Here is a 17,505-nt window from a genome sequence, read left to right on the forward strand (position 1 = left end):
CTCTAAGTTCTCTTACAGGCCCTCTGATCTCAGAACTTCAACTCCTAGCAAACGATAATGCTCATAAATCTGCATCTCCAGACAGGTTCATCAGGATGCACTCAGGTATTGCAGAGATTGCTTAATGTCAACACGGCCAGCACCAAATTACCTTCTCTTCAATTCACTTCTCCTTTGTGTCCCTCCTCTCCACGAAAGGCAGACCCATCCATTCTGCCCAGAGCCGACCTGGGTCCAACATATAAACATCAATATTTGCTGAATGAATCAATGCATCCTTGAACCTCCCTCATTCTTCACAGCGAATCACCAAGGCCTATCAATTTCACCTCTTTCTATAACCCTCTGCTTATTTTTAGTTAAGGCTGGCTGCCTCCTGTGCATCCAGAACCCCTCAACTTCGCCAGGACAGGGACCTTGCCCGGTGCTCACACGGCCCGGCCTGTGGATCACAGCGCACTGTCCTTACGGCCCTAGTCTGGGACAGTCCCACTCACTGGGGGCTCCATCTCCATAAACGCCCACGGCCCAGCACCCTGGAGGCGCTCTGTAAGCGCTAAACGGAGGAGATGAATGAATGGACTAACGAGCGAAAGGGGACCGCAGTGGGCAGCCGCCGCTGAGGCCAGCTTGCCACGCAGTGGGCGGTGAAAGGCCTGGCCGGCCCTCCCCACCCCGGCACGCCCCTCTGTCCACCCTCCGCTAGGCGGCCAGGAGCCCCACCCCTGCTGACTTCCCGACACGCTACATTCAGACGAGCCAATAGACGCGCGCTCCTCCTCAGCAGCCAATGGAAGCGTCCTGCGTAGCCCTCGGGAGGGGCGGGGCGAGCGGCCGGGCGCGGGTCCCTGGAGGGCGCGGGCTTGGGCGCTCTTCCCACGTCGGCGGTCCCGGTGAGCGCAGACTCTGCTCCTACGCGTCTCGACCAACGGATAATGGGGACTCTGAGTGCTCGGCGCGGCCTGGAGTGGCTGCTGGGGCTCTACTTCCTCTCCCACATCCCCATCACCCTGCTCTTCGACCTGCAGGCGGTGCTGCCACGCGAACTCTACCCCATCGAGGTGAGGGCGCCAGTCGGTCCTGGCCGCGGGTCGCCGAATTTGGGGCCCTCCGCGCGCTGCGGTGGTGCCCAGCGTTCCCACGGCTCCTCTCCTCCGCCCTGACCCCCGCAGCAGGGTTTCCGTCCTGTCTCCCTGATATTCCTGCCGGCGCTCCGGCCTGAACTTACTTTTCAGCTCGACATCTCCCTCGGGGTTTTCTTTGTCTATCCCAGACTCTTCCCACAAGTTGCTGGGGGTAAACACTTTGTTCCTTGCAAAAACAGTTATTCCCCAGATATGTTTAAAGGCTCTTACCACCTCAGGTCAGTTGTCAGTATGTGAGAGAAGTAGCGTGGATGAACCAGTGTGTAAATCACGCGTTGGATTTGTTTTAAAGTTGTGTTTCTTGGAAGAGCTTTAAAATACCGTCTTATCCCAAAGAAATAATCCAGGTAGAATTAGATTCGTCAAAGGGGCATTTGCAGATAGTCATTCAAGATAAGAATCCAGCAACTTCAAAGGCTCAGAAATAATGACACCTTTTCAAAAATCGACCCTTTCAATTGGGTTCACCTGAGTGGAAACAGGCGAAAAGCCTAATTTTCCTGGTTGGTGGAGAGTTTTCTTTACCCCAAACTTTGCTTTAATGCTTGTTATTTCTCCAGAATTTTATTTTTCCAGTTCTTTTCACGTCTGGACCTTGTGTAACTTTCTTCTATGAAATTCCTGTCCTCAGTCCTATGTTTCTGCAATCTGTCTGTAGAACCGTGGGCAAGACTGACTTGTAAACCTATAGATTTGATTTTGCCTCTGTTTCTTCTTAAACGCTTTTTCTTAACCTGAAGTCCATGAACTCCTGGTGGTGTATGCAAAATGTGTGCCTTGTGTTTTCTGAGAGGAGACTCTATAGCTTCCATCAACTTTTCTGGGGAGGAAGGGGGTGTCTAACCTTCTCAAAAGGTCAAGAGCCATTAAACAGTGTACCCCCACTCGATAAAATTTTTTTGTTTACTTCTAGATCCAAGCATAACTGGGAAGCCCTCTGACCTATGCTTTCTTGGGAAAAAGCTTAGGTAGCGTGTGACAAGAGCATGCAATGGACTACAGACTGGTGACTGGGTTATTCCAAGAAATGCTGGAGTGTCTTGGGCAAGTCAGGGCTCTGTAGCCTCAGTTGTCAAGTAAGAGAGTTGGGTTAAAATACAAGCTTAAATATACACAGAGTGTATTAGTTTCACTTGTTGCTACCATAACAAATTAACAAAACCAGTGGCTTAAAACAACACAGGTATATCCTCTTGTAGTCTGTAGTCAGAATTCAAAATGAATCTTGCAGAGCTGGTTCCTTCTGAAGGTCCTAGGAATCTGGTTGCCAGTGTTCCTTGGCTTGTGGCCACACACTTCAGTCTCGGCTCTGCCATCACTCTGCCACCTCTTCTTCTAGTCCAGTATCTCTCTGCCCTACATGTGGATTACATTTAGGGCCCACCAGATAATCCAGGGTAATCTTCCTATCTCAAGATCTTTAATCATGTCTACAAACTGACTTTTGCCAAGTAAGGGTACAGTCACAGGGATCAGGATGTGAATATTTTGGGGAGCCATTCAGCCTACCACACAGATCTAGATAGCACATATGCTTCCAGGTTGTCAAAGCTCTGCATTAGCCCTTAGTTGCCTTGAAGAAAGGAGAGCCATGTCTGTGGTTTTTAAAGTCTGTGGCCAACAAAATTCAGGTATGCTGCCTATTTAAAATCTGTAATGTTATGAGTCCTCATAATATGGGACAAATATGTTACTCCAGGTTATTCCGGACTTAACAGCTGTTGGTTTCTTTATTCTTTCTGAAGGTGCCATTCCACAAGTCTGTGCTCACCACTCACAAAATACAATTAAAATATGTCTAGTATAGCCCCATTTAAATTTATATATTTGATTTGGTAAAGTTCTCTCGGCTTTATTTAATGTTGACTTAATATAAAAGGTCAAGGACCAATGTAGGCAGGACCTGGCCAGAAACCATGTGTGTGTGACAGAGTGTGTGATGATGTTTTGAAGGAATTAGAAATAGGCATCCTGGCTTGGAAGGCCTGTGTCTCTAGTCATTTTTATTGCTCTGGGATGGGGAATGATAGTTTTGTTGCTTCTCTTTGTGGAAAATAATAATAATAGAAGCCTTGAGTTAGTCTCAAATTCTCTTTGAAAATATGCCAAAATTTAACATTTGTTGCTTTTCCTCCTTAATTAGAAGAAAATTTTCCCTAGAACTAAAAAGCCCACATAATATTTGGGCTAAAAAAATCTTTCTTGGTTTGAACCAGCCCAACACTTAGAAAAACTATTATGAAACAGGAAGAATTTACTTTGGATTAGAACAGCAATTTTCAACCAGTGTGCCACAAGAATTTTTAAAATATGCAATACTTGACTATTTAGTCAGGGACATGGGCCTCTTTTCCTTAGATTGTCAGATTAAAGAAATGGCAACAGCCAACACAACAATAGCTTTCCAGTGTGAGTGAATCAAAATTAGACCTTTTTTTTTGTCAGATTGGCAAAAGATATCTTTTTTTGGTGTGCCTCGGAATTTCTGTAATTTATGTGTGCTATGAGATGAAAAAAGTTGAAAATCACTAGATTAGAACATGGAGAGGATGGAAAGTATTTTATAATATCACTAGAAGCCCAGTGCACAAATTCGTGCACCAGTGGGGTCCTTCAGCTTGGCTTGCAGACTCTGGCCAAAACTGGCTCTCCGAGATCCCCCAAGGGGTCCCGGATTGTGAAAGGGCACAGGCCAGGCCGAGGGACCACACCAGTGCACAATTAGGGCTGGGGAAAAAGGAGGTTGGCCAGCCTGTGAGAGACCACAGGAGGAGGGCTCCAGGGCGTGTCCAGCCCATCTCATTCAGTCCTGATCTGCCAGACCCCAGCAGCAAGCTAACCTACTGGTCAGAGCATCTGCCACCTGGTGGTCAGTGCACATTATAGCGACTGGTAGACTGTCTGCCCCCTGGTGGTCAGTGCACATCATAGTGAGTGGTTGAGCAGCCTTAGCATATCATTAGCATATTATGCTTTGATTGGTTGAACAGCTGACTGGTCAACCAGACACTTAGCATATCAGGCTTTTATTATATAGGATTTGCAGCTGGGTAGCATTGCTTCTGTTAAAATAAGGAAAAACAGGTGAGCATCTAGGTTTGCAATCAGTCTGTGATCTCATTCTAAGTTAGAGAAGTACAAAATTGTTCAGCAGCTGCTGGTTGAGAATCCCATATGTGCAAGCCAGGTAAATGTGTTTTTTTAAAATATATTTTATTGGTTTTTTACAGAGAGGAAGGGAGAGGGATAGAGAGTTAGAGACATCAATGAGAGAGAAACATCGATTCAGTTGCCTCCTGCACGCCCCCTACTGGGTATGTGCCCGCAACCAAGGTACATGCCTTTGACCGGAATCGAACCTGGGACCTTTCAGTCCGCAGGCCGATGCTCTATCCACTGAGCCAAACCGCTTAGGGCCAGGTAAATGTTTTTAATGGATAACAATGTTAAGTTGAGTGAAATGTGACTGAGATATATAAATGGAAACAGTTTTGTTATTACCTTTTAGGGGGGGGTCTTATCCTATATAATAAAAGGCTAATATGCAAAGCGACCAAACGGCGGAACGAGTGGTTGCTATGATGCACACTGACCACCAGGGGGCAGACGCTTAATGCAGGAGCTGCCCCCTGATGGTCAGTGCGCTCCCACGGGGGAGCGCCGCTCTGCCAGAAGCCGGGCTCACAGTTGGCGAGTGCAAGAGCGGTGGTGGGAGCCTCTCCCGCCTCCACAGCAGCATTAAGGATGTCCTAAGCCGTTGGTCAGACATCCCCTGTGGGCTCCCGGACTTTGAGAGGGTGCAGGCCGGGCTGAGGGACTCTGCCGGAAGCCAATTCCAGCATGTCATAATTGCAAGAGTTTCATCAAAAGGTTGATGGAACTTGGGGACTCAACAAGGGCTGAGTCACATATATTGTTGCCTGCTGGGAATGGCTAAAGGCATTTCCCCAAACCTGAAAAGGATGATTGCTTGCTGCCAGACAGCTCAGGGCATCTTAATCTACATGTTATTGCCTCCTCCTGGCCAAACACCTGAACAGCCGGAGGTAATTCCCCAATCTGACAATGGATTCTGGGATTCTATACCTAACCCTACCCTTTGATGTGTATATCTCCACCTTGCCTTAGGACAAATTGTGTTAATAAAAAGCAGCGAGTCCTGAGATAAGGAGAACTTGGTTTCTTCAGCCAAGCTCCTCTGCCCCGCCCCCGCCCAATATGCCTTTCAAGATTATGTTTCGTCTCTGGACTCTTTATTTACGCACAGCCCCTTCTCCACATTTCCTGAACCCTTCTAGATGCTGGATCAAGACCCACCGGTGTTAGGACTCCCCCACCTCCCCAGTGCATAAATTTTGTGCACTGGACCTCTAGTTACCGAATAAGAATAGTTCTTATTAAAGACCATTTGCATGCTGAGATGTTAACAGGATTAAATTTGAACATCTCCAAATATGTATTAATTAGTCAAATAATCTTTATGTGCTAGCCATTGATCTAAAGACTGTATGTATTAACTCTTTTACCAACAGTGAGGTAGGTACTGTAACTGGGAAACAAACTTAGTGGGATTAAGTGCTTTGTCCAGAGCCAGCACTCAGGTCCAGGCACTTTGCCACCAGGTCCTATGCTCTTCACCCTGCTAGAGGCCTATACCTTGCCTTCCACCAGCCCTCCTTCTGGCGTTAGGTGACTGTGGGCAGGTGGTTGTTTTAATTGATTACGAGAGCTGAGTGATTATTTTAAATTTTGCTCATCTCATCCTGCAGCCCTTAGAAATTACAGTACTGTACAAATCTGCCTGGATTTATGAAATAGGTGGATCTGAGAAATTGTATACAAATAGAATGGAAAATGAAGTTCAAATGAACCAGAATGCCTTTTAAATTCTGCAGTAAATCTTTTAAAGCTTTTTTCTAAGTAAATCTGGAAAGCAAAGAAAATCTTCAAAAACACTTAATCCAACTGGCTTATTTATTTTATTTTTAAAATATAGGATTTTTTAAAAATATACTTTTGATTTCAGAGAGGAAGATAGGGAGAGAGAAACATCAATGATGAGAGAGAATCATTGATTGGTTGCCTCGTGCACGCCCCTACTGGGGATTTAGCCCAAAACCTGGGCATGTGCCCTTGACCGGAATCGAACCTGGGACCCTTCAATCGCAGGCTGACGCTCTATCCACTGAGCAAAACCAGCTAGGGCCCAAGTTGCTTGTTTTACAGGCGAGGAAATAGAGCCCAGGAGAGGTGCAGTGACCTAACCTGTTCGTGAACATTTTCTACTGCATTACTACCCCGAAAAGTCCTCAGGAGGAAGCTAAGGGTATTGCCGTGAATTTAAATTTCAAGTCAAGTACACATTAAGAGATTACTTGGTCAATAAATTGGTTATCTAGACAGAGCCTGTCTTGTTTTTTAAATATATTTTTTATTTGATTTCAGAGAGAGGAAAGGAGAGGGAGAGAAACATCGATGGGCTGCCTCCTATTGGAGATGGAGCCCGAAATCTAGGCATGTGCCCTGACCTGGAATGCAACCGGCAACCTGGTGCATGGGACTATGCTCCACCAGCTGAGCCACACAGCCCAGTTAATGTGCTAACAGAATATTTGTCTCTGGATATTTGCTTAAAGCTCACTCACAGCAATGAGACCTCGATTTAACAGTAGTGAGCCTTTATCTTCTGATTAAAAATTAACAGGAATATCTTTAGATTTTTCCATTGTAAGCTAAATTCTTACTTGGGAAGTTGCCTTTATTGTTACTATAAATACATATTTGGCTTTGATGGCAGGTGTGTTGAAACCATGCCATTTCCAGAAGGTTAAATGCAACAGACTTATGTGGAGAGCCCAAGGCTTTTTGGGGGCTCTTTAAAAAGCACAGAATGGGCAGCCTCGGGTCCTCTTCCTTCTTTTCTCTGCCTGTAGCCAAGTCAGCATGGATCTGTATCTTTTTATTTGACAGCATAATTATGAGGGTGGGGCCCAAGCTAGAACTAAGACTGCTACTCAAGCTTTGACATAGCCTAGGAGCTATATAGTTTGTGGTTTGGAGCAGAGTTTTTTGTTCTACAAATATCCTACTGGTTTCCTAAAAGAAAAAAACTTGAGTACTAGAGAGTCAATGACAATTTGGCTCGACCTACGTGGCTCAATGGTTGAGCGTCGACCTACGAACCAGGAGGTCTGGGTTCAATTCCGGTCAGGGCATGTGCCCGGTTGTGGGCCCAATCCCCAGTAGGGAAGCATGCAGGAGGCAGCCAATCAGTGATTTTCATCATTGATGTTTCTATCTCCCCCTTTCCCCTTCCTCTCTAAATTCAATAAAAATATATTTTGGGGGGAGGGGGAAGAATGACAATTTAAATTGTCTAAAGTTGCATCCTCACAGAGGTTCAATTTACTGCCTTTCCATCACTGGCCCCTCCCCCCAAATTCAATTCATTTCTGTATTTGAGGATATCTGGCCCTCAGAGCTTGGCATGCAGTTGCTATTGTGAAAGAGCAAATGTCAGGATGATACTGTTGGCAGATGTCACGTTTGTGTGTTCATTCAGCAAGCTAAGTGCCAGATATTGCTTTTGACAAAGGGCAACACACCTAGATAAGTGTTGCCATGGAGTCACAAACCGATGCTGGGTGGCACAAAGGGGCTACAAGAGCTGAGGAAACTTCTTGGAGAAGCTAACATTTGAGTTAGAGCTAGCGAGTTTTTATTAAATGACCAGGCTGTATCACAGTCAGCTGGTTGTGCCATCTGCTGCCAAGGGGGTTGGAGCTGCTGCGCCTACCCTGCCAGGTGGTTATATTCATTGTGATCTTGATCTTTTCCAGTTGAGAAACCTGCTGAAGTGGTACGCTAAAGAATTCAAAGACCCTCTGCTGCAGGACCCCCCAATGTGGTTTAAATCCTTCCTGTTTTGCGAGCTTGTGTTTCAGCTGCCTTTCTTTCCCATTGCAACATACGCCTTCTTCAAAGGTTGGTAAATGGTGGGGAAATCCCATTCTTGCTCAAATCAGGTCCCAGAAATCTTTGGGAAAGTATCTTCAAAGGCGAGAGGAGTGGCCCCTGTGGTTTGGGTGAGGGTGGTGGAGGATCTGGTGGGAACGACCAGGATAGCTCCTATAAAGGGACATTAATGTGGCTCAGGCTAATATGTCTGTGGTCAGCTGGGCTGCATAACTGCCTCAGCCAACTGGGAATCTCTCATACACGGGAAACTTGAGGCTACTTAAAAATTGAACTTGTTGCTTTTTCTTTCCTTTATCGTTGAGTTTCATTTTTCTATTTTAGGTAGTATCATGCTGGCTTATAAGTAGTAGCATCAAGCTAATTCCTAAGGGTTTAACTTCTTTTTAAAAAATTATTCTTACAGTGTCCCCATATGTCTGATGCTGTTAGAAAGAAAGTAGTCATACCGGCATATGTGGTAACTAAGCTTGTAGAGCTTATTTCCCACTGCAGCTCCCAAATCCATCTCTTGGCAGAATCTACTGATCTTCTCACCTACATACACTATAATTACTTAACAAACATGTTGCTGTCAGGCCCCTCCCCCCGCCCCCTGCTTCAGACCAAACAAGTTTAACTTTTACTGCCCTAGAGTTTTTCTGAATTAAATTCCAACTCCCACCCTGGCTCTTTGGGAAATTTGCGCATTTAGGCAGCTTTGTAACACATCTGGTTTTCCATTGTTTCCACTGGTAAAGGCAATGGAATGGCTCAGCTGAAAGGAGCAGTCAGAGATGTCATGGGGCATGTCACGGGCATCCCTGGAGTCATGAACAGACCTAACGCTTCTCTCTCTCTTCCCAACAACTTCAGGAGGCTGCAAGTGGATTCGCACCGCTGCCATCGTCTACTCAGCCCACACCATGACAACCCTAATTCCAATTCTCTCCACGCTTCTATTTGAGGATTTCTCTAAAGCCAGTGGTTTCAAAGGACAAGGACCTAAGACTTTACGTGAACGCTTAACCCTTGTATCTGTCTATGCCCCTTACTTTCTCATCCCTCTTATGCTTCTGCTTTTCATGTTGCGGAGCCCCTACTATAAATATGAGGAGAAAAGAAAGAAAAAATGAGATAACTACACAAGGAAAACTGCTCAGAACCCATGTCTTCAGTTGCATTTGAAACACACCAGCAGCCATAAACTGTCACCTTCCAAGGGCACTGGCACAGACCCATCACCTGAGGATGGGCCAAGTTCACCATGTGCCCAGTTCCATTGCAGAATTACTAAAAACAGGACCAGACCAGAAATGGATAAACTTCTAAGAAACATATCCTGCTTGGCATTTTCATGAGTTATTTGATCCACAATATACATGTGACTAACCCCTTGACTCATGATTCTCTACAGCAAATCACTATTCAGCAAAATGAGTAGTATGATGTGCAGGCCATTTTTAAGTTTGAAATTATGCCTCTTCAATACTCATTAAAAACTATATTGTTTTCTTGCCTGCACCCCTGGTGGGGAGAGAAGAGAGAAAATAGTCTGCAAGAGGTTTAAGGTTCAGCCCTGGCTTAACTTTCAGTCAGATATAGGTTAAACCAGAAGGTGCTTTGTTTCTGTTTTAAATAGCTCGTCCCAGAAGGAGAGATTTTTTTAAAGTCATCTTGTTTTATCTTCTTTCCAAACCTTAGTCCTGTCTTTTTACAGACCACCGGACAGAAGTCACTCTACTCTGAGGTCTGGTGTCTCAGACCTGATCTGGAAGTATGCTGCCTTCTGGATAACTACATTCTTCCGAGTAGTTTAATCATACCTTCCCGTGTTGGTCTGAGTCAAAATGGGGGAACAGCTGGGCAAAACATGTCCACTGTGCATGGAGGGTCTCTTCATGTTAGTGCCTGGTGTTCCATTAGCTTTCTCTAAGTTCATACTCAAAGCTAACTTAAAAAAAACAACTTATAAACACACATGGACAACAGAAGAAATTGGTTCCAGTCAGTTCCCTCTGCCTGTTCTGCTCATAAGCCATACTGTTCTATTGGGAGTATCTTCTGACTCATGTGTCCAGTCCAAATAAAGGCAGCTGCTGACCATTGCCTGGTTTGTTTTGTGGCCAAGGGGCTGGAGAGTCCAAGGTTCTCTCACAAGTGATTAAGTGTACACTTTAAGGGCACCAGGAAAAGAGGTAGATAAGCCATTTGAAAACAATAATTTATTGCTTTTTCCTCCAAAGCTTTGTGAGTTTACAAAAAAAAAAAAAAAATCAAAGTTTACAGACTGCTTATTTCAGAATAAGAATGCAAGAGGTGAGAACCTGGGCCACCGTGGTCATGGGCATCTGAAATAAGCCCTCCCCTCCCGCCCCCCAGATTTGTTTTATTGCCTTCAGAGATGATGCAGCCTCCGCACACCATCTCACATGATATACTTGGGTCATTAGTCAAAGTCACTGGAATGGTACAGAGGTTTTTTTGTTTTTCTGCCCTCCTGCTATATAATGAAAATTTCAGTTCATTTCTGAAAAATAAATTGGTCAATAAATTCATTTTGTTCTGCTTCTACTTTACACAAAGCTTCATATTCAACCCGATACCTGAAAGACAAAATTGTTAGAAGCCCTAAAAACGGATGAAATAAACCATGGACTTAAATTCTTCTAGAGAAGAATATAGGTGACTTAAATGATTCCAAGAAATGGTGTTAGAGTGAAGTTAGGGCAAGAAGAGAAAAGACTAGTGTGCAAAGCCCTGCACAGGGCCACCATGAGAAATCCGCCCTTAGAGGGTCTTCTACCAGCCACCTTTGCACTCTAGCCCCGAGTCTTCATGCTCTCAAACCACTACAGGTGATTTGATATTAACGAATTTTCTTTTTCCTTTCCATCAAATGTAATTTTATTTTTAAAACCTTCAAATTAGGATGACAAGTGAGACACTATTCCTAGGAGAAAAACGAATAAGGATAAGAGGTGACCGTTAAGAAGGAAAAATAGAGCCCTAACCGGTTTGGCTCAGTGGATAGAGCATCGGCCTGCGGACTAAAGGGTCCCAGGTTCGATTCCGGTCAAGGGCATGTACCTTGGTTGTGGGCACATCCCCAGTAGGGGGTGTGCAGGAGGCAGCTGATTGATGTTTCTCATCAATGTTTCTAACTCTCTTTTCCTCTCCCTTCCTTTCTGTAAAAAAATCAATAAAATACATTTTTTTAAAAATAGAAGGAAAAATAGAAATGCAGTTGAGTAAAAACCTTGCTTTACATAATGTCTTACCTTTCAAGCTGCATTTTCTTTTCTGCTATTAGTGCTTGGAGTTGCTGCTGTTGGGCTTCTCTCTGCTTTGCTATAGATTTGAGCAAATTGCGAGCACCAATGGCCTAGAAGAACAGTATTGCCAAAGAAGGTCATGGCTTCATTAAAACCATCTTCAGTGTTAAGTCCTCAACTGAGTAGGCACCACTTGGGGGCTACCTCACTGCCCAGAAGGGAAAAGAAGGTTGAACCCCAGAGCTTTGGGAGAAAGAAAGGATTAACCTCAAGATTCCAAAGTTAGAATTGGCCTAGAGCTCTGAGGCAGATCTAGGAATATCCCCATTTAGTGCTCTGCCAAGTCATGTATACTCTGCACACCTTCATTTATAAAATGATAAAACCATCTATTTCAGTGATGTGAAATAAAGGAAATAATGACTGAAAGTGTACTGGCATATAAGAATTCAAAGTAGGTTAATTGGACCAGGAATTGTTTTTAAAAAACAGGTATAACTGACATGTAATATTTTAGGAGCACAACATGAGTTGATACTTGTATAGGAAATGTTGTTTAAAATCTTGTTTTATTAAAAGAATCTCCTCCTCACCCCCCGCCCCCCTTCACTCCCAACACACACACAGTCAAGAGGGCAGAAAATGACAGGCTAATGAACGAGGGTCCCAGGCCAAGATGGAGATAAATGCATGCTGATCTTACCTTCATCTTCTCATTTTCTGCTTCTTTTGCAAGTTGGTCAACAAGCTCAAGTAAACCACCAACTATTTTCTGAAACTGGCCAATTTCTTTTGGGGAAAGAAGAAAATGTTTTTATTTCCTCAGTGTCATCACTCTCCCTCAGTGTTCCCTTTCAGCGAGAGGGAAGGACTAACTGCCCCTTCTAACTTGTGTCCAAACAATTTGGTGCCTGCTGGTCTAAAGTCTGCCACCCTTGGTTTGAACCTAGAGATGACTGGCAGGTGTCCAGAGCTAGACTGGGGAATATCTAGACCTTGAGTCCCCACAGCCAGCTAGCTGCTGTTACCTCAAGCTATGAAGGCCCTGGTGGACCTATTCTATGGGAGGACCCCAAGGAGGTACAAAGGGCCACATTCATGAAAGGACTGCCTCAGGACAGGAAGCTGCCTTTTGTAGCCACAGATACACTAGATTTCAATTGATGGTGGGGCTATCCACTGTGGCCACAGCTAATAAAGAGCTCAAAGCATTTAAGTGCCTAATCTCCCATTCCCTTTTTTTCAATATCCTTGGGTGTGGTGGAACCCCCACTACTGAGGAGTAAGCTAAGGCCCAGGAAGATGGGACAACATTCACAGCAATCAGAAGGCTGGCAACAGAACTCATGCTACCTTTTACCAGGTGAGCTCTCCACAGCCTACAGTGCCCAGAAGGCTCAGAAATCCCTGCTCTAGCTAGGCCTGCTCTTTATTCACGCCACTGGTCTTGCTTGGCTGCTAGCAACAGGAGGTGTCCTGGGTGTCTCCTGTTAAAAGAGCAGTGCTTGTTTCATGGGGTCTGTTGAGCTGCTTCTAGGGATTCCAGTTCATCAACTTTTACTCCCAATACAGACAAGCCCACTACTGAGAATACTATTTCTCCCAAGAAATCAAGTCATCAGTATATAACTCTATTTCCCACTCCCAAGCCATAGTTCTGCCCCCACGAAGTTTAAGGTTTCTGGGAGCAAAAAAATCAAAGATGGCATATCTCAAAACACCCTCCTCTCAGCATTTCAGCGTCCGCTTTGGTGTTCCCTGTGGGACTACATAAGAGCATAAGAGGGCAGGTAGATAAGGTGGGTGGCATATGGGAATTCATAAAGGTCAGGGTCAACCTTCAGGGAGCCAGCAGTTCCATTCTGGCTGGGCCAAGAGCAACAGCTGGGAGGCAGGGGTGGGGCACAGTTGGAATAATTCAAAGCTGAGTGGCAACATATCTCCCCAAATGACACTCACTGTCCACAAAGTCCTTGCACTCTTCCTTGAGCTCTATGGTCTGCTGGGTAACCTCTGGGTCCAACACCCGCAGCTTGTTCAGTTCATCAAAGTGCAACCCAGCTTCACCCAGGATGTCCTTGGCCATAGCTGTAAAGAAACCAACCCCAATCCATGATCACTTCCCAGCCATCCAAGGAAAGCCTGCTTCCAGCCCAGCCCCACTCCTGCCCCCAGATACCAAGGCCCAAAACCCAGATGTCCCAAAGGCTCCCCGTCCCTCTGCCTCCACCTCTCTAAGCCTCACCTGTTTCCCTTCCAGGTTCTCTAGAGAAGATCTGCTCTGAAGGAGTGATAGTAGCAGCCAGGAGGAGATGTGTCATAGGATCAAGGGTCAGGAAAGAATAAAGTCCAGTTGCTCGTCACAGGCATCGTTCATTCAACACATATTTCTTGAGTGCCTACTACATGCCAACATCGCTAGATGCTGGGGGTACAAAGATGAGTGCAACATGGTACCCGCCCTGGAGGAGCACAGTTTAGCTGGAGGAAGACAGACATGTAAACTGAAAAATTATACTGTGTTAAGTGCTTTTACAGAAATATCACTAAAGCACTAGAGGAGAACAGTTAACTTGGCGTGAGGAAGTTCACATCTGAATTAAGTTGTTAGCCATAAGCATATTTATTTATCCCCAATTATATACCCAAAAAGACATGAAAAAGCTTTTCAAATACAGTACTGTAACAACACAAAAAGCAAGTGAAAGAGAAAATCTGGGTGAATTAAAAATTAGGGTTAAAAAAATAAGCCAGGAGTAAGCATATTACCCAAAATGTATGCCAGGGGATACTGTACGCTTGCCTGAACTGGGACCCAAAGTTGGGTCAGTCTCTTCCAAGCAGAAAACAAAGTAAGGAAGTCAGGGAAGGCATTCCAAGCAGAGAACAGCATGAACAGCAGCCGGAAGTCACTGGAAGGTCCTATCCTGCCTACAAGATGAAAGGATGGAGAATGGAGCTGGAAAGGTCAGAAGGAGCCAGATCAGAAGGACCCTGTGTGCCACGCTAAAGAGGTTGGGGTTTTTCTGTCGGCAAGAGGACCAGCACAGATATCTTCCCCCTTCCTAGGCCACCTTGCATTCCTGGTCTAAAAAGATGCATCAATTCTTGGAAAGAAACACTGAAAACTCACCCTCATTCTGGCTTTAAAATAACACAAAAAACAAGGAATACAGCCCTAGCCAGTTTGGCTCAGTGGATAGAGCATCTGCCTGCAGACTGAAGGGTCCCAAGTTCGATTCTGGTCAAGGGCATGTACCTTGGTTGCAGGCACATCCCCAGCAGGGGGTGTGCAGGAGGCGGCTGATCGATGTTTCTAACTCTCTATCCCTCTCCCTTCCTCTCTGTAAAAAAATCAATAAAATATATATTTTTTAAAAAAACAAGGAATACATGCCCTGTCTAGAAAGGAAGGCAATGCTATTCAGGACTAGCCATTGGCCGCTAGACCAATTCCAAAACCCCAGGTGTTCCAAAGGCTACCACCACCTGGCCCTGCACCCAACCCTACCCTTCCAGCTTCCTTAGAGAAGTTGTTTTGAATGGGGTGATTCTTCTGGGACTGACTGCCCAGAGCATGTGTACCATTAGAAGATCAATGGCTTAAAAAGCTGGTGTGGCCAAGTTGGCCGGGCATCGTCCATGTACCTGGGGGTGGCCAGTTGGATTCCCAGTCAGGGCACATGCCCGGCACATGCATGCTCAATCCCGAGTAGAGGGTGTGTAGGAGGCAGTTGATCAATGTTTCGTCTCACACCAAGGTTTCTCTCTCTCTCCCACTCCTTTCCTCTCTCTCTAAAAAGTCAATAAAATCTTTAAAAAAAGGCGGGGGGGGCGGGGCGGGAATTAAGTCCTACCATTGCCAGAACTGATTTTCAAGAGGACCAGAAACCCAGATTTATATATGGAATCTGATTTTTAAAGGAAAGTATCTAATTCAAAAATTCAAAGTAAGGAATAAAACACATCCAAAACTGTGTGGGCCAACTAACGCATGTCTATAGGTTGTCTGTGTATGACTGGGGCCCAGAGCCTTTGACCTCCCTGGAATCCACTCAAGTAAACAGGCTAGCATCTTCCTTTTGAAACATTTTCATCATCCAGAGCTTCCTTATGATCAGGTTTTTTTTAATGTTTTTATTGATTTCAGAGAGGAAGGGACAGGGAGAGACAGAAACATCAACGATGAGAGAGAATCATTGATAGGCTGCCTCCTGCACGCCCCCCACTGGGGATGGAGCCCAGAACCCCAGCATGTGTCCTGACCCAAATCAAACCGTGACCTCCTGGTTCATGGGTCAACATCCAACCTGAGCCACAACAACTGGGCTGATCAGACTTTTAAAAAATATTTGTTCATATTTTTTTAATATCCTACTTGTTAAATTTACACAGATAGTCTGAGTACTTAACACCTACTGGGTGATTAAGCTACTCTAGAAAGCTTCAAGTCACCTGAGGGAGCAAACATCTGCTTCAACTGTTACTCCCTTTCCTGAGAGCATGAATTTATTCAGAGACATCTACTGAGTCCCTGCTCTGGAGATGGAATAGTGAAGAAAATGCTTTAATGCTATAGTTCCTGACCTCTGGACAAAGAGTAAACAGACCATCACAAATGATGGTAATAATATGAGGAAAGGCACAGGGTGCTAGGGGAAGCGGCAGCAACAGGACATACTTCTTATGGGGATGGGGGTGTCACCAAAAGCCTTCTGCAAAAGGGACACTGAAGCTGAGACCTAAAAGAGGCCCCAAAGCTTGTCAAGTGAAGGGGGGAGGCGGCATTCCAGGCAGAAGGGAAAGCACGTGTGAAGACCCTGAAGCTGTGACAAATTAAACACATCCCAAGAACTGAAAGGCTAGTGTGGTTCAAACACAGTGAGCAAGAGGGAGCGTGGAACAGGATGCCGAGAGATAAGGGAGCTAGAGCTGGATCGTGAAGGGCTCTGAAAGCTGCAGTAATGACCTTGGGTTTTATCAGGGGCTTAATGAGCGGCCAGTGGATTCTCAACAGAGTGACATAATCAGATTTGCCTTTTAGAGAGACCACTGTGACCCAGGATGGAGACTGGATTGGAGGACACGAGGGTGGGCTACACCGACCTAGTTCATCACGGTAACCCTAGCATCTAGCATGGGGCCTGCACATAATTGGCACTCAGTAATTGTGGAATGAAAGACTGTGAGAACAGAGAAGGTTATTATAGTAACCAAGGCTTGGAGCTGAAGAAAAGTGTTCCAATTTGAGATGTTTTGTAAGTCGAGTTGTTAGGACTTAGTAAGGATTGACTGAATGTAGTAGGGGCGTGGGGGAATGAGTGAGTCAGACCAGATTCCCATGTTTCTGGCTTGAGACAACTGTATGGCTGAATGAGATGGGTAAGACCAGAGGAGTGAAGGGAGAGGGTTCACAGCTGACTATCAGATCTCTCCCAACTCCCACCACTCGCGCGTCTGGGCCTCTGAGAACCACCGGGCACAAGAGCCAGACTGAGCTCCCCGGAGATGAGGGCGGTGACACGCTTTCCGCCCCTGGCTCTCCCAGATCCATGCTAGGCACTGCGAGGAAGCTCCATTCATGGAACATAGGGAAAGGGCACTGGGCAAAAAGTTAGAAAGATCTGGGTGATGGAACTGGCTGTCTTCACTATGTAAACTCCTTGAACTTATCTGAGCCACAGTTTTCTCACAAGGTTGTTGTGAGCATCAGCGCGTAAAGTTGCAGGCCCACGCGGTGTGTAATACCGCTCCCAAAGAGTTGGGCAGAATTCCCACGTTTCTTTCCGCCTGGGACGGTCTTTCCTCGAGGCGCGGGCCTGTCGGGTTTATCTTGCCCCGGGTCCGCCCACGTCTCCCGACCAGAGTCACGGCCTACCTTCCGACCCCGCAGCGGCGGCGCGCGGCAGCCCAGGCTGAGGTTGGCAGAGAGCTTCTCTCTCGACCCGCGAGTGGTACCTGGCCCGCCAGCCTCAGCCGCTGCCACGGCTACAGGACCTGTATACGCAAAACGTCACTACTGGACACCGGAAGCATTTACCCCGCCTAACCCGCAGAGCCTGCTGGGAAACAGAGGCCCGAGAAGAGCGACCGCTGCCTACAAGATCCAGAGGCTTTTACACCGGAAAGTC

General features: G+C 45.8%; 2 protein-coding genes across 11 annotated transcripts; one reads left to right on the top strand and one right to left on the bottom strand.

Moving 5' to 3' along the window:
* The first annotated feature begins 821 nt into the window (after positions 1–821).
* TMEM97 (transmembrane protein 97) lies at positions 822–10,359 on the top strand. The gene is made up of 3 exons (XM_080680508.1): positions 822–1,061; positions 7,985–8,129; positions 8,976–10,359. Exons 1-3 carry the CDS (start codon positions 936–938, stop codon positions 9,233–9,235), a joined length of 531 nt encoding a protein of 176 aa, XP_080536634.1. The 5' UTR covers positions 822–935; the 3' UTR covers positions 9,236–10,359.
* IFT20 (intraflagellar transport 20) lies at positions 10,306–17,431 on the bottom strand. 10 transcript variants are annotated; one of them, XM_080680501.1, is made up of 7 exons: positions 17,253–17,397; positions 14,144–14,305; positions 13,620–13,855; positions 13,334–13,462; positions 12,078–12,163; positions 11,381–11,484; positions 10,306–10,705 (listed from the first exon to the last, which is right to left on the bottom strand). In XM_080680501.1, the coding sequence occupies exons 3-7, from the start codon at positions 13,693–13,695 to the stop codon at positions 10,624–10,626; spliced, it is 477 nt and encodes a 158-aa protein (XP_080536627.1). In that variant the 5' UTR covers positions 13,696–13,855; positions 14,144–14,305; positions 17,253–17,397; the 3' UTR covers positions 10,306–10,623. The 10 variants fall into 10 exon arrangements, with proteins under 10 accessions (XP_080536627.1, XP_080536630.1, XP_080536628.1 ...); XM_080680504.1 differs by having other exon boundaries at positions 13,620–13,799; positions 14,178–14,305; positions 17,253–17,395; XM_080680502.1 differs by having other exon boundaries at positions 14,178–14,305; positions 17,253–17,392.
* Positions 17,432–17,505: the final 74 nt, after the last annotated feature.

The sequence above is a fragment of the Plecotus auritus genome, assembly GCF_963455305.1.
Source record: "Plecotus auritus genome assembly, chromosome: 7".
Taxonomy (NCBI): Eukaryota; Metazoa; Chordata; class Mammalia; order Chiroptera; family Vespertilionidae; genus Plecotus; species Plecotus auritus.

Bases quoted from the DNA above. Each gene is read 5' to 3' on its own strand.
- IFT20 (XM_080680498.1), bottom strand. From the start codon at position 14,267: ATGCTGTTCTCTGCTTGGAATGCCTTCCCTGACTTCCTTACTTTGTTT. The intron at 13,656-14,143 runs GTAATATGCTTA...TCACTCCTTCAG, and splicing joins TCCCCTGGCATACATTTTGG to AGCAGATCTTCTCTAGAGAA. The intron at 13,463-13,619 runs GTGAGGCTTAGA...GTTTCTTTACAG, and splicing joins AGAACCTGGAAGGGAAACAG to CTATGGCCAAGGACATCCTG.
- TMEM97 (XM_080680508.1), top strand. From the start codon at position 936: ATGGGGACTCTGAGTGCTCGGCGCGGCCTGGAGTGGCTGCTGGGGCTC. The intron at 1,062-7,984 runs GTGAGGGCGCCA...GATCTTTTCCAG, and splicing joins GCGAACTCTACCCCATCGAG to TTGAGAAACCTGCTGAAGTG. The intron at 8,130-8,975 runs GTTGGTAAATGG...CAACAACTTCAG, and splicing joins AACATACGCCTTCTTCAAAG to GAGGCTGCAAGTGGATTCGC.